This window comes from Pelodiscus sinensis, chromosome 10 (genome assembly GCF_052426305.1).
Source record: "Pelodiscus sinensis isolate ZL-2025 chromosome 10, ASM5242630v1, whole genome shotgun sequence".
Classification (NCBI taxonomy): Eukaryota; Metazoa; Chordata; order Testudines; family Trionychidae; genus Pelodiscus; species Pelodiscus sinensis.
Genome location: NC_143061.1, coordinates 16,537,972 through 16,553,469, shown reverse-complemented (window position 1 = coordinate 16,553,469; position 15,498 = coordinate 16,537,972). Strand labels below are relative to the sequence as shown.

Sequence of the window (15,498 nt, the reverse complement as noted above, 5' to 3'; positions counted from 1 at the left end):
CAAACACAAAAATCCAGTCACACACATAAAAGTTGATGCAAATGGCAAAAGAAATCTGACTGCGTGTGCGGACAGATTTGGGTAACTCCCGGTCATGCTGGCCCAAAATTTCTCTATGGTAGACTGCTGGTACACATTTTGAGCCGCAAAATCATTTTTCAGATCCAAGAATTCCTCCTGCAGATCCTCTGGAACACTATTAACATCTGTTGTAAATGGATTCCTGATGAAAGATAATCCATCCCTTGTCCTGTCCACCTCCAGAAAAGTATCGTTGCAATTCGTCTCGTAGCTTCCGTAAATGATTGAGAATTTGCATCTGAATGGCTTCTTTTTCCCCCGAGCATTGCATCCACATATTGAAATTGAACCAAATTATTGCCTTCGACTCTTACGATCCAGAGTTCCAATTTGTCAAGAAAAGCCTTTATGATGCTTTGGTGAGAGAACAGATTTGCACCTTTCCCTTGCAGCTGAAGATTCACTTTGTTCGAGATTCCAAAAATATCAACAAGATATGCAAGTTCTAAATTTGATTGCATCAGCACATTTTGGAATGCCTCTTTCCCTTGAGCCTGGAGAAATAAATCCAACTCCTCTCTCAACTGAAAAACTCTGTTGAGTACATTCCCTACTGACAACCACCATACAGAAGTAGAGAGCAGCAACACATCAAAGTCGGAACCCATGTCCAGGCAAAATCTTTTGAACAGCATAGTGTTCAGAGCTGATGATTTGACGTGATTCACCACTTTCACCAACCCTTTGAAAACAGCATTCAGTTGATCAGGCAATGTTTTTGATGCCAAAGCTTCTCTATGAATGAAGCAATGAATTCCGGTTACCATTGGAGCATACTGTTTCACCAGCCTTTGGAAGCCCGATCTTAAGCCCAGCATGGCAGGTGCACCATCAGTGGTGACACCCACAAGATTTACCCAATCCAGACCATATACTTTAAAGAAATTGTTAACAATTTCCATCACATCCTGAGCCTTTGTGGTGGTATCAAGAGTCTTACAAACAAGAAACTCGTCTTTGAAGTCTCCCTCAACCATGTATCGTGCGAACACCAATAGCTGAGAGTACAATGCGACGTCGATCGATTCATCCAATTGTATGGCAAACAACGGAGACTTCTTTATTTCATCCACAACTTGTTCACTGATGTTCTGTGATATCATATTTATCTGTCTCGATACTGTGTCGTTAGAGACAGATATATCATTCAGCTTCCTTGCTGCTTCCTTGCCAAGAACAAGCCGCACCATCTCTTTTGCACAGGGGAGCACAAGTTGCTCTACAATGGTATGAGGCTTCTTGGCCTGTGCAGCTTTATATGCAACAATGTAGGAAGCGCGCACTGCATTGCTTGTCTTATTGTAGAATGCACTTGTTGTGTCGAGGCGCTGCTGTTTCAGACCTGATAACTACCGCTCAAAATAATCTTTATCCTTTTGCAACAAGTTGGGGTGACATTTTTTGAGATGGAGTTTCAGCTTAGCTGGCTTCATTGAGTCATTCCCCAAGACTTTGAAACAAATAACGTATTGTGGCAAATCCACACCTTCTTTTTCTTGAAAAGTGAAGCTGAATTTGATGTAGTCCTCTGAATACTTGCGCTTGACATTTCTTCCTGTCATTGCCATTATAAACAAACTACATCACACCTGTAAAACAGCACATGTAGCACAGGACGAACGAGAGAGCAACCGCTCAGCACGACGGCAGCAGCTACAGTGACTCTCAGAGCCTCAGATGGAAGTTACTGGCAACACAACGCGGTTGCGTCCCAGTATGGATGATGCACCGCGTGCTTGTGAACACGGCATAAAACAGCCTAATGGCGGCGCCTGCTCACGCCATGTGACTTTGGACAGTGTTCCTGTGGACCACCGAAAAAGTCACCATGGACCACCAGTTGAGAACCACAGCTCTACAGGAACTGAATACAGATTCCAAGGAAATAGCAAAAGTTTATAGGGTTTTGAATGAGAACCATTTCCAATATTAAAGCAAGCTTCCAGACTTTCTTGCAGTGGCCCTTTGCTAAGCAGAGATTGGCAGAATGAGGCAGTACACTGGTTCTGCAATGTGAATGGAAGACTAGATTAACACCAAACTAATTTCATTTATCAACCTGTCTACTTCTGAATTCAGCTCTCTAGACATAACTACTGCACCATCTAGACTGCTGTTGGCTGAAGACATTCAGGAAAGGCTGAAAATAAAAGAAATTTAATACTAATAATTAAAAAACAGTTTCCAAGAACAATTTCAGAATTAGGAACTTCATTGTAATGGATGTAAAATTCTCTGTGTTCACCAATACAGTTATTGAAAACACTGAAATTCACAAAGAAGGTTTCTAGTTTCTGATCAGCTCTTAAACTGGTCTAGTGAATGTACACAAGTACAGATCATTCTAATATGTAAACTCATGTACAGTATAAGGAAATCAATCACTTCAGACACAGTCAGAGATCTTACCTTATAGACTTGTCCATATGTTCCATTGCCAACAAGTTCCACCAGTTCAAAGATACCTGCAGGATCCTAAAGCAAACAAACAGAATTTTTTTAAACGTTTAATGAACATTTGCAAATTAACTCAAAGCAAACATTTGGCTGGAATGAAGTCAGCATTTCATTGACTACTGTTTAAGAATGCCATTAATCTGTCCATGTATTAGCAGCATTAAGTTAATTTTGAATAGAAAGGTTAGTGATTCATTAGTTCCAAAGGGTATATCTACACCACGCAGTTTTTAGTGACAAAGCTGTGTCAACATAGTCTTGTCACTACAAGTCAGCATGTGTGAACGCTGTTTGTAATCACTTTTGTTGACAAAATATTTCCACCTCCAACAAAGAGGTTTCACTTTGTCAACATCAGAGGGCTCCTGCTGACAAAGCAGTGTTCATACTTTCACTTGCTGCACCCAAACTTTGTGGTTCATAGGGGAAGGGCGGATAGCGCCCATAAAGGACAAAAGTTTTGTCGATCATGTGTAAGTGTAGACACATCCTAAGAGTCTGATCCAGTGAACAATTGCCAGCTAGAACAATCTTACTTACCAGTTAGCGGGCAGGCGCTACTAATGAGAATAGGCACTATGCCTTCAGTAAGCATTTGCAAGATCTGGTCTCCGAAATAGTTGTCAAGATGCTGCCTGAGTACCAGTATTGTTCATTTAATACCTACTGCAGCCTCTATACCATATTTTTATGGTCATTTATGTATGCACAGAAGCTTGAATACTCAGTGTACACTCAACATATAACCAACCATTACTTATTTTATGATCACTTAAAATAAATTAGTTCAGTTTAACAAGAAGAGAAAGAATGAGATTCTGCCTGATTAGAGAGTCTCTGAATGCATGCTAAGGGAAGGTTCAGTCACACATTTTATCTTGTTTTGATCAATGTAGGTTCATGAACCCTCCCTGCTCTCACCCACCCTGAGTGTAAAATTTAGAGTTCAAATTAACTCAACAATCTCTATGCCAAATTCTGTTGGCACCACCAAGTTTCTATATCCTATCTCCTTCAAGATCATGCAAGCTTCCCAAATTAAAATGTTTGTAAACCCCTCCCCAATATTTCTACCAACATGGCCTGTCGTTTGATTCTATAATAAAACATGAAATCAGGCTAGTTTTGAGTGGTGTCTGTTTTCACAGAGAATAATTTTGCATAGTTCTATTCCTGAGGTCAGGAGCTAATGACTTGGAAGAAGCTAGTGCATTAACAGCATGAAAGAATGACCACGTCAAACTGACATTTAGGCAGTCAAGGTGCAATGACACCTATAGCAACAGGCCAGATTTTCCTCTTACACCACTATAAGGAAGAAATTATTTTGAAGTTGATAGAGATATATCAGCATAAGGGAGAGGTGAGTGGGGCCCAGTGACTTTACTGAAGTGATCAAAAGGCCAAAGGAGTCACTAACTCAAAGAAATTACAGATTGAAAGAAGCAATATGGTACTTTACCATCAATCTCTTCAACTATCCTTTCAACAAAAATACTAGCTGTACAGACTTATGTTTTCCTACATCCAGAACCTGTTCCAATTTCAAAAGTAGTCCATGGAAAAACACTGGCAGTAGCCTCAGGCCCACAAAGAGCAAAATGTGGACTTTCCAGCTATATTACTTTTATTTTCGCAGAATTTAAAAAAGAGAAAGGGCCAATATCTCCATGAGAGAGAGAGCAGGTTTCTCATGGTAGATCCTCCTTCTTGATTTCCTACACAGGGCACAGATTGCTTACATCTGAACAGGGCCATCCCTATCAATATGCAAGTATGCAGCTATATAGAGCACCACAAAATTTGGAGCACTAAACTGTCCCAAATCAGTTCCCTGGGCAGCTGCGTGCTACCTATGCAGTGGCAGTGGCTGCAGAGACCAGCCCCATACCCCAGTTGGCCCCCTGCCCTCGCGGGCTGTGCTCCCACTTGGGGATGTTAATGGTTAACCAGTAAGACTCACCCATTAACTGGTGGGGACTGGAGCAGCCACCCCTACCTGCCACAGGCAGAGAGCTGTTCCTCCTGTAGGCAGGGGGCACTCCAGCCCAGCCAGTGCAGCAGGGCCCCTGCTCACACCCGTTTAATCGATTAAGCAGTTAAACTTAACGGTTGAACTTAACTAATTAAACAGGATTTTACATCCCTACTCTCGTTGCTCATTGCCTTAAGAGGAAATTGCCACTTGTCTCCACTGGCTGCATGATCACCCCCTGCTCCTTCCTCCAGCTCACACCACTCGCATCTCCCAACTGCTCCCTTGTCAGGTCAGCCTCCCTGCCCTGTTTCTGCTCCCTTGCAGCTCTGGAACCCTTGAGCACAACCTCCGCACTCCCCAGGAGCTACCATCTCCCCCCACCTGCTCCTGTGCAGACCGGTGCAGGTGCTCTGGCTGCTTAAGGCACCTGAATTGGTAAGGGCAGCCCTCCATCTGAAGGTGCAATCCACTGAAAACAGAACTGCAGACAAAGGCAGCTCTACCCATCTTTGGCAGCAGTCTCTTCCTCAGGCCCTGTCTTTTTTTGGCAACTGCTGAGTCTGAGGAACTAGTAATGGGTGAGCTGTTAGAAATGCTCAGATTCCTTTTTGAGTCGAAGTCTCTAATACACAGAGCTGACTGCAGAGAGAAACTGAGCAGGATCCTAATCAGTTCCCCTTTGTAACAGACTACTGAGCTTGATGAGGGAAGGAGGAAACAATCGTGTTAATATCCCCTTCTTAACAGCTCACGTATTAAGAGTTGCAGGGAGCAGCTATATGGGCTCCCTATACATAGGGAGCCCATAAATTAATATGACCCTCTTTTCAAGGAGCCCTGTATTACTCTGCCGCCAGCCCCAGAGCCGCTGCATTCTGCGGCCAGCCAGGCTCCGCTGCCCCTAGGTTCCAGATGGCTCTGCAGGGCTTCACTGTCCCCAGGGTAGCAGGGTAGCTGGACTCGTGGCTGCACTCCCTGCCACTGGCTCTCTGGTCCAGCAACAGACCACAGATGTTGCCGGACCAGAGAGTCCTAGAACAGAGAAGTTCAACCTGTAATTAATTTTATCTAAGGGATGGGGGAGTGTAGGCTGCTGGGGAGAGAGGGTTATGTGTGGCTAGGGTTGCCAGATGGTTTATCCAAAAATACCAAACCCCTCCCCCAAAAAAACTGTTGAGGGGAAAAAAAGGGGGAGACCAAAGTTGTTGAGATAAAAAAAAAGGACCGCGAGAGTTATTAAGCAATAAATAAAGAAATTAAAAAAAAATAAAACAGCATTAAAACAGCATGCCCCTTTAAGTGCGTACAGAGTCAAAATACGGATAGGGAGAGGTTAAGCACTAAGACCCAGGGAAGGCATTGCTTCCCTTTGCTTGGGGTCTTTAGGCTTTTTGCCCGCAGCCATTTTGTTTTCTTGGTCGAGCCAGAAAGCAGCTTCCCTGCGAAACCAGGTAAGCAGGGAGTCTGGGAGCTGGGCCCAGTTGCTGAGTGTGTGTAGGGTTGCCAGGTATCCAGTATTTTCGCCTCTGGGCAGGGAAAAAAAAACAGAAAATACCAGACACTTTAGGTGTCTGGTATTTTCTGAATTTTGTTTTTTTTTTAAACCAGACAGGAGGCGAAAATACCAGACTATCCGGGTCAATACCGGACACCTGGCAACCCTACAGGTGATTGGAGATTAGGTATTTTGGTTTGGTGTTTTTAAAAGGGTAGGTAGAAATGGGGGATACCTGATGGGAACTTCTTTTGCACCAGTCAGAACATTTGCTGCTGGATTTTGTGTAATTTGCTGGCTAGTGCTCAAACAATTTGGCATCACTGCAAGTTAAGAATGGGAAGACATAAGTATAGAAGAGAATCTCTGTGACCGGAAAAGGAAGACTAAGTTCCAGATGCTTTCCTGGGGAGGAGGAAGAGCAATATCATTACCATGATGGAATCATGTGTGATGTAGTGGGGAGTGCTGTCCATTCGGGCATTCATTGGTCGCTATGCTTGGGCTGTGGGCGACCCCTACTGTCCTGCATCTGTAAGCACTGCCCAGCAGGGGGTCACCGTGAGGGCCCTCAGGTCATGTAGACCATGGCCCAACTGGTTCTTACCTGTCCAGGGAATGGGTCTGAACAAAGGAAGTGTGTGGCTTGGAGAAGGGGCAGTCTTGGCTGGGAAAACATGAAGAGAAGGGACTAAGCTGAGTACTGAGGGTTCAGAGGCCTGTGGACCTCTACTCCAAGGGGTCTAAGGCTGCTTGGCTCTGACTCCTGTAACCACATCACGTCTGTGCTATGCTGTATCCTGGAGATGCAATAAACCCTCTCTATTCTACTGGCTGGCGGAGTCTCATCTTGCTGCAGACGGGGGTGCAGAATCGGTGAGTACCTGACTCACCACCACACCATGCATTTCAGAACCAGAACCATGGCCTGAATAAGGTGTGTTAAATTGAATTTAATCTACTAAATCGACAAGACAATGGAATTTCCATCGGCTAGTCAATAAGCGAGGGAACTGCAGAGCTGCAGCGGGGTTAGCTCCTGGGCCCAGGAGCTAACCCCGCTGCGGCTCTGCCTTTTAAATGTATTAGGAGCCGTCTCTTGATACATTTAAAAAGCACGAACACAGCAGGGAGGACCAGTCACGAGCCAGGGGAGCTGATTCCCAGTTTGCGCCCGGTCCCCGTTATACATCTGCCTCCCCTTCCCCCATGGAGATGGTGCTGGGAGGGAACCAGCTTCTCCAGCCCCAGCTCCTGCTCTCCCTACCCTCCCTCTCCCCCACCTACTGCCTCTCACTGATAAAGGGGGGGAAGCAACTAAGCGAATCACTAGACAACTAGTTGCTTACATCCCTAGCCTGACCCAGACATCTGCAACTACATGCCATTGCTAATGGCTCTGATCCATACCCTTTGTGAGCAGATGAGAGAAAAGAGGGGAAGAAAAAAATTAATAATACCCAGGGTAATCTGCAGATGAATTGGAATCAGAAATGGAAACTACCTATTAGATCAGCTAGTTCAGAGGCGGGTAATCATTTTTTGGGGGGGTGGAGGGAGAATTCATCAACTTTGGTTCATGTTCTAGGGTTGGATCCAGTCCCTCCGAAGGAGTGAGGCCTCAGATGGAAGGGGCAGTTCCCCCTAGGCATCGTGTGCCCGTGGCAAAGGGATGAGACTTTGCATGCTCCCCCACCCCCAGGACTATTGGGACAGCTGGTAGCTCCCTCTAGGTACTGTGCACACCGGCAATGGAAGGGAGCAACCAGCCACTTTGCACAGTGAATGACTTCGCGCACTCCCCCGCCCCCAGGTGTTGATTGGCCTGGGGGATGGCGGAGTGACAGGGCGGGCTACAGGTTGAATCAAATGGCTTGGCGGGCTGAATGCAGCCCACGGGTTGTATCTTGCCCACCCCGAGCTAGTTCATCTCTATCAGTACGGTGCTTAGTCTAGTCTAGTTTTAAATATTCCATGCAAAGAAGTTTCCATCATCATCTCCATCATGGAGATTATTCCTGTCCAAAGCACCCCATTCTCTGCAAGTAATCTGTAAAAATTGTTAAGTTTTTACTTTTCATAGCATTTTCTTATTCCACTTCCCCAGCCCCACTGTACACACCTCCTCAAACCACCCCTCTACCAATCCTTTGTTGTGCTCAATAACTCTTTTCGGCTGCTTCAGTCTTTTTAGACCTATGTCTTCCCTTTAGTGCTTGCTTAGCCATGATGGCAGATACTTGATAGCCATGGTTGGGATTCTTTAGATTCCTTGTGTTTGCATATACCGTACATAAAAACCACAGTGCAACATACAACTGCTGTACCACGGACATTCCTACATTGAACATGATCAGCGGTATGCTAAGCATGTGCTTCTCTGAGGGAAGATCTGTGCTAGCTATGCCACACCCCTGTACTGTAAGAGATACAGGAGCAGGCTTCTTGATATTTCCCTTCACCAAGGCCACCAAACAGCGTGGTCAGGGATATGTCTGGTTTGGAAGAAGCAAGCAAAGAGACCCCCCCAAAGGAGTTAGAGCACAGAGGCTGGAGTGCTACTGCAATGCAAAGAGTACTGGAGGCTGAATTGAAAATAGCAGGATGTTGCAAAAAATGCACATCCTAAAGCTGACAAAGCAGTGTTCTTTATATATACTGAAATGAGACTTGGCGCCATTAGTGCACCAGATTCTTATAAACAGAAGAAAAAGAGCAGAAAAATAGATGGCAGCTACTGTTTATTTTCAAGTTCTGCTTCCCAGAGTTATTTTGCTCAGCGCTCTCACTGAAACCACCTTGGAAAAGGTTTTTCCATGTGCTATGGCTAAATATTCATTGCAAAGTTTGAAGATAAGGGTGCTTTTGTAACCCACACAACTCCTGGATGTGGTATACTGTCCAACCTAGTGGCACTGAAACTACTTAAAAAGAGAACAAATGAGAGCCAGCTGGCTTTTAGCTCATGTAAAAGAGGCTCCTGTTCTAAGCTTCTGAGGTCCCAGGTTTGATTCCACCTGTTGGCATTACACTTGCACAATGGTAAACCATTGATAGAAGTCTGAAGTAGAAAGATCCAATGAGACAGCTGCTCACGTCCAGATCAAAACTGGTTGTTCCCAACACCACATTTTCAGGGACTTTATGCAGTCCCTCTACCCCACCCGCTTCCATTGCATGTAATGATATCCACATTTTGCCAAACTGAGGACTTGCTAACAGCCTGAAGGCCATATTTAATTTGCATAATATGCAAGGCTACCAAGGTATGCTCAACTCCAGAAGATGTATATGCAAATTAGCTAATTTGCATGCAACCATCAGCTGAAGGTCAATGTGTCCTCTCCCAAGCAGTGGTGGAGTAGAGTATGGAACAGCACAAAACTTGACAGTGATGCTATAGCATCTGGCAAGGTGTCAGTGGACAGCAGGGCATGATAGTTGGGTGGGTATCTTTTGGGAGGGCTGACTGTGGATACAAGAAGCTGGAGGCTCAGCAGAGAGTGCCTGTGGCCAATATTGAGCCCCACTGTTATGGTGCCAGTTGCTCCTTCCTTACTGAGAGCCAGTGACTTGAGCAGTGAGGGAAGGCTGAGTGGCTGCCTAGCTTCCTGCAAAGCTAGCTTCATAGTGGCCCACGGTGAATAGGATAAGCAGCAGAAAAGCCTCATCCCTGCAGCCCACAGGGTTACAGACAGTCTGTCAGCTGTACAAATGTCTCACAAAATTCAGGGCACCTAGCAGCCCTCACTGCAGAGTAGATTAGAAAAGAACCCTAGTTTTTTTCCCTTTAGCCTTTAGGGGGTCACATGACCCAACATGCACTGTTCCATCTCGATCTAGGCATCTCCCTGGTGCTTGGAGCAAGACAACCCATAGGCTGCACACTGTGGGCTGCACCTTTGTACTAAAGATACGGCACAGGCTTGGCCAGAGTGCTCTTGTCAGCCATGTCTGGCTACCCAGTGCACCTATGAGGCTGAAAGCTATTTTGTCTCCTGGTTCTCACACCCATAACCGACTAGGCATCTCTCTTGACTGCTGGTCCATATAGCTACAAGTTCAGTGTAGCCATGACTGGGATGGTAGTTATTCACAAAATTAAAACAGACATTGGTCCCTATGCAGGCTAAGGTTATGCCATTCCTTGGCCCTGCTCTTCCCTACGCAGCCTGCAAAGTGGCAGGAAGGAACAATGATTTTTTTGAATTGCATTTTGAAGAGACTTTTCATTATGTGTATGCGGAGAAGTAACATGTCATTAGCCTGCAATAAGATAAACACCGGGGGGGGGGGGGGGAAGAGGAGAAAGGAAGTTCCTTTCTGTCCACAAAGCCTGTAACTACTCATCTCTTACAAGGTGAAGGGCTTTTGCACCTTAATAGCTGGTGTGGGATACTCTGGCTGTCCAATATTAGGCAAAACATTGTTACCCTTTCCTTCCTAGGACTTTGATGCAAATTGCTCATCACTGCAAGCCTTGACCAATAGGGCAGAAATGCTGCAGGAGTATAGTAAAGACCAACAGCAGCTCAGGAAAGAAGAACCAATGTCAAAGAATCAAATATGGATAAATTAAAATAGGGACCTTTAAAATTATTGAGGGGAAGGGGAACCAGACTGGAAAACCAGTCCAGGAGACACAAATCATAATCTCAGACTAAACAGTGTTTCACAGACAATGGAACTTGCACTCTGCTACATACAGTGATGTACTATATTCCATTTGGCAATTCATTGATCTTCCCTTCTCCACCAAAAATCTCATTACAGGCAAGAGTTCCAAGGCTCATTTTTTCCTTCTTGTTAATACCTATGGGTATGTCTACACTAGAAAGTTAGTTCGAACTAACGGACGTTAGTTCGAACTAACTTTCCTATGCGCTACACTAGCGCTCCGCTAGTTCGAATTTGAATCGAACTAGCGGAGCGCTTAGTTCGAACTAGGTAAACCTCATTTTACGAGGACTAACGCCTAGTTCGAACTAGCTAGTTCGAACTAAGGGCTGTGTAGCCCTTTAGTTCGAACTAGTGGGAGGCTAGCCCTCCCCAGGTTTCCCTGGTGGCCACTCTGGCCAACACCAGGGAAACTCTATGCCCCCCTCCCGGCCCCGGACCCCTTAAAGGGGCACGGGCTGGCTACGGTGCCCGTGCCAGGTGCAAGCCTGCCAGCACCCAGCTAGCAGACCCTGCACCTGGCACGGCACAGAGCCACCCACCCGATGCCCCCCAGCCCACCCCCTCTTGCCGGGACCAGGCTGGCGGCTCCCAGGAGCTTGCCCTGGACCGCAAGAGGCGGGCACCTTCCTGGGCTAGTGCGGACATCGTGGACCTCGTCCACGATCTCCGCACTAGGCACAGGAAAGTGGCCGTCTAGGGCAGGAGAGCTGCCAGCCTGGCCACCCAGGACCAGGTGTGCATGAAAATCAAGGGGGTCCACTGAGACCCCCGACACTGAGCCCTGAGCTTACAATGGCCGTACTGGGTCAGACCAAAGGTCCATCTAGCCCAGTAGCCTGTCTGCCAACAGCGGCCAACCCTAGGGACCCTGGAGGGGATGGACCGAAGACAATGACCAAGCCATTTGTCTCGTGCCATCCCTCTCCAGCCTTCCACAAACTTTGGGCAGGGATACCACTCCTACCCTCTGGCTAATAGGACTCCATGGACCCAACCTCCATCACTTTATCTCACTTCCCTTTCAACTCTGTTCTAGTTCTAGCCTTCACAGCCTCCTGCAGCAAGGAGTTCCACAGGTTAACTATTTGCTTTGTCAAGAACAACAACTTTCTCTTACTAGTTTCAAGCCTGCTACCCATTCCTTTCCTTTGGTGTCCTCTAGTCCTTCTTTATGGGAACTCAGGAAGAACTTTTCTGAATGCACCCTCTCCACCCAACCCCTGCTTTTAGAGACCTCTATCCTGTCCCCCCTCCGTCTCCTCTTTTCTAAGCTGAACAGTCCCAGTCTCTGTAGCCTCTCTTCATCTGGGACCTGTTCCCAACCCCTGATCATGTTAGTTGCCCTCCCCTCTCCCAGCCTTTCTCTTCCCCTCTCCCACCTCCTTTTCCCAGTCTCCCCCAGTTTTGTTCAATAAAGACAGAGTCAATGTTGGAAGAAACGTTATCTTTATTTTGTACATCAATAAGAAGGGGGGCTAGGGAAGGGCAAGTGGAAGGAGGTGAGGGAGGAATGGGGTACGAGCCCCCGATGGGGAGGACTGGGCTGGCTCTGCGGGCTTCTGGGGGTGGAAGCTCTCCTGCAGCCCCCCAATTACTCCCTCTCCCCAGATGGCAGCCTGCGGCAAGTGCAGCCGGGCTGATGGCCGAGTGGTGTGATGTGCCCAGTGTGGGCACTCAGGGCACTCCAAGCCAGAACTTCTTTGCAAGCGGGGCACCCCTTAGAACTGTGTGTCCGGGGTGGGGGTCGGGACCCTTTAAGTGCAGCCCTCGGCTAGCCTGAGACAGCATCTCCATGCTCTAAGTCCTCCTTTTATGCCCTGCCGGCACTGCTTCCGGCCATCATTAAGCCCTGTTCAGAGTCCACTCAATGTGGACTTACTAGTTCGAACTAGCAAAACGCTAGTTCGAACTAGTTTTTAGTTCTAGATGCGTTAGTTCGAACTAGCTTAGTTCGAATTAACTAATTCGAACTAAGTTAGTTCGAACTAGCGCTGTAGTGTAGACGTACCCTATTTTCTCCTCTTCCCCCCGCCTCCTTGCCTTGCTTGAGAATGCAACAACAACGGAGATGGCAGAAATTACACAATTAACATCTTAAATCTGCTGAGTCCTTGCAATTCCTTTGACAGTGCATATTTCTGCCTGTTGGAGCTTTCACTATCAGGAAAAGCTCTTGTTAAGGCTGCAACTCAGTGGTGAATACACCCTCCCATTTGCACATGTTCCAAACTCTCCAAAAGTTCTTTAAACTTCCAGCCTTGTCCTCCACGTGCAGGTGCATGCACCATGTTAAAGTAAAATCAAATCAAGTAGGCGAACTAGGAGAAAAATAAATATTTTCAAAATTTAAAAAGTAGCAGCAAAGGGTACATTGTGCTCAAGTGTGTACTGACATAGCTCCCCGCCAGAACATGCGATCTACATTGGCAAAATATGGGAGGGAAACAGACAAAGAGAGGTGAAGTTACTTGTGCAAGGTCATACAACCAGTCACTGGCACAACGGAGAATAGATCTAAGTCAGGGCTCACACAATTCCTGTACATACCAATGTTCCATGCACAGTAGACACCACTTCTACAATAACTGAATACTGGGGCTTAGCCATGGATGGGCCTGAGTTGACCGTGGTCCATCCACTTTGTATACAACCCCCTCCCCACTCACCCCATCAATCCCCACAAACCTTCCCCCACCCCACCCCTGGGCGCTCCAGCTGGCGCAGTGGAGCAGGGCCAGGGTGCTGGAGCTTACCCCACTCTTGTCACTCTCCACCCCTCACTGTTGCCCACCCACCTGAAGTTGAGGCCCACTATGCCACTACTGCATACATAATTATAATATCCACATGAATGATACAAGATTTGTTACATTGTTGCTTTGGTTACACCATGTAAGGCACAGTTCCAATATACAGTAGGCTGAATTAGCCTCAGGTTTTGCATTTAAACATATGTTTTAAGCATTAACCAGTCCACTCCTCCTAATGACTTTGCTGTTAACTCTGCCGTGCAGTGCAAGGGGCCAGACCTGCAGAGTTACAGGAGTAATTTTACCTGAATAAACAATCCATTGGCCTCAGCAGAACAACTCAAATACAAGCATTTTCAGAACGGAGCCCATAACCAGTACAGTGCTGCCATGAGAGAGGCTCCTTGAAGACAATGAGTTATTCTGGATTTATGCCAACAAGAGAGCAAAATTTGGCCCAAGATCTCCAGCAATAGGCTTAAAAGGCAGAAAGAACCACCAGCCAGTTACTAACAAGAAATTAAATATCCTATGTAATGGCACATGCCTGTATCCAGTTCTCCAAACTCAGATACAGCCAGCAGCTAATTCTATACCCCTACAGCACAGTGTTTTTCCTTTCGTGATTTACTGAGCCTCCATAGCCGTGATACTGGGGCTGTGAACAAGGCATTGCTCCAGGACTGAGATGATAGACACATTCTGGAGTTAATTAAGGAAATGTATTATGCTTTTGACACAGGGCATGATCTTGCTCTTTTTAAAATGAATGGCAAAAAACTCAGAGTTCAATAAGAACTAGCACAGGGGCTAACCCCACCACCAAAGGTGGGGGAACCTTAACCAAGAAAACAAGTTGCCATTTAGCAAAAAGTGAAAATATTTTTAAAACTCTAGTCTAATCAAAAGAATGTCAGGACTTCTGTGTGTCAGTGATAAAACAGAGTCTATCCAAACGTTAGTGACAAAAAACAAACAAATTCTTCAAAAGGCAAAAACTAATCATTAAGACACTAGGAGCAAAAAAAAAAAAAAAAAAAAAAAAAAAAATTGCAGCAGGAAGAGTTTTGCAGTTAAAGTACCTTAGCTCTGTATAATCCAGACGCCAGCAGAATTACAGTGAGAAAGAAATCCGCTTTCACCACCTGTGACTGTACTACAAGATTTCAATAACTAAAAGACACGAAAAAACCAACTGTTTGCCAATTTGTTATTTAAATAATAACTCAAGGGTGCTTCCTGTTTACAAGGTAATAAGCATATCCTAGGCTACGTAAACTCACAGCTGAAGGCTGCAGGTGTTTATCGGTGCTAGATATGGTTATTACTGAATTAGGAGAGAGTGCCCTGAAGTCATTATTCTACTGGAACATTTTCTGCATCCTACAAATCCTGGTGCTCAGCTAACTACTGGCCACAGAACTCCCTATGTAGATGTCTGCCACAAACACGACTGCATCTAATACTGTCCCCTGCCCATCATTTTACCCCACCCTATATCCCAGCATCTTTCATTTCCTTTCAGGGGGCTCATCTCTCCCCCCCACTTCCTCCACTAGAAATGACTCCTTTACATTGTATTTCATAGAATAGGTGAGATGGGAATGAGTGAAGAGAGTGAGAGATACTGATGCAACCATTACTGGTGTGGCTGTATAGACGGGGAAGTAATAAATCAGAATGAAGAAATTTGCATAATCACTGTACAGTTATCCTTCCACTCTGAATGGGTTAATAATGGCCTCCCACTGAAGTATGGCAATAACTAGAATTGTTATGCAAATTTTATACTCCTTTGGCCAATCAGAGCAAGGAACGGCATAATTGTGAAATAGTAAACAGTTATGGGTCAGTAATGGACTAGAATCCCATGCAGATTGGCCGACATATTTCCATTGCAATAGAATCTTCTCTCCTTCACTAAGGATAACGACAGCCTGTGTTATTAACATTTCAAAATACCGTGGTTTGATGCACCTCCCTCTACAATATGTACTCCTTTTAAATGGACAGGAAATGTTTTCAGAACTAAGCATCACCAACCAGCTAGCTTAAAA

At 45.8% G+C, this 15,498-nt stretch overlaps 1 protein-coding gene across 11 annotated transcripts in view; it reads right to left on the bottom strand.

Annotated features, from left to right (window-relative positions):
* The window catches only part of TNIK (TRAF2 and NCK interacting kinase), a 353,730-nt gene that overhangs the window by 285,791 nt on the left and 52,441 nt on the right, over nucleotides 1-15,498 (bottom strand). For all 11 annotated transcript variants that reach the window (XM_014572378.4, XM_014572379.4, XM_075937944.2 and 8 more), the window contains exon 2: nucleotides 2,491-2,556. In XM_014572378.4, coding sequence (XP_014427864.3) covers nucleotides 2,491-2,556 — 66 coding nt within the window. The remainder of the gene's footprint in view (nucleotides 1-2,490; nucleotides 2,557-15,498) is intronic.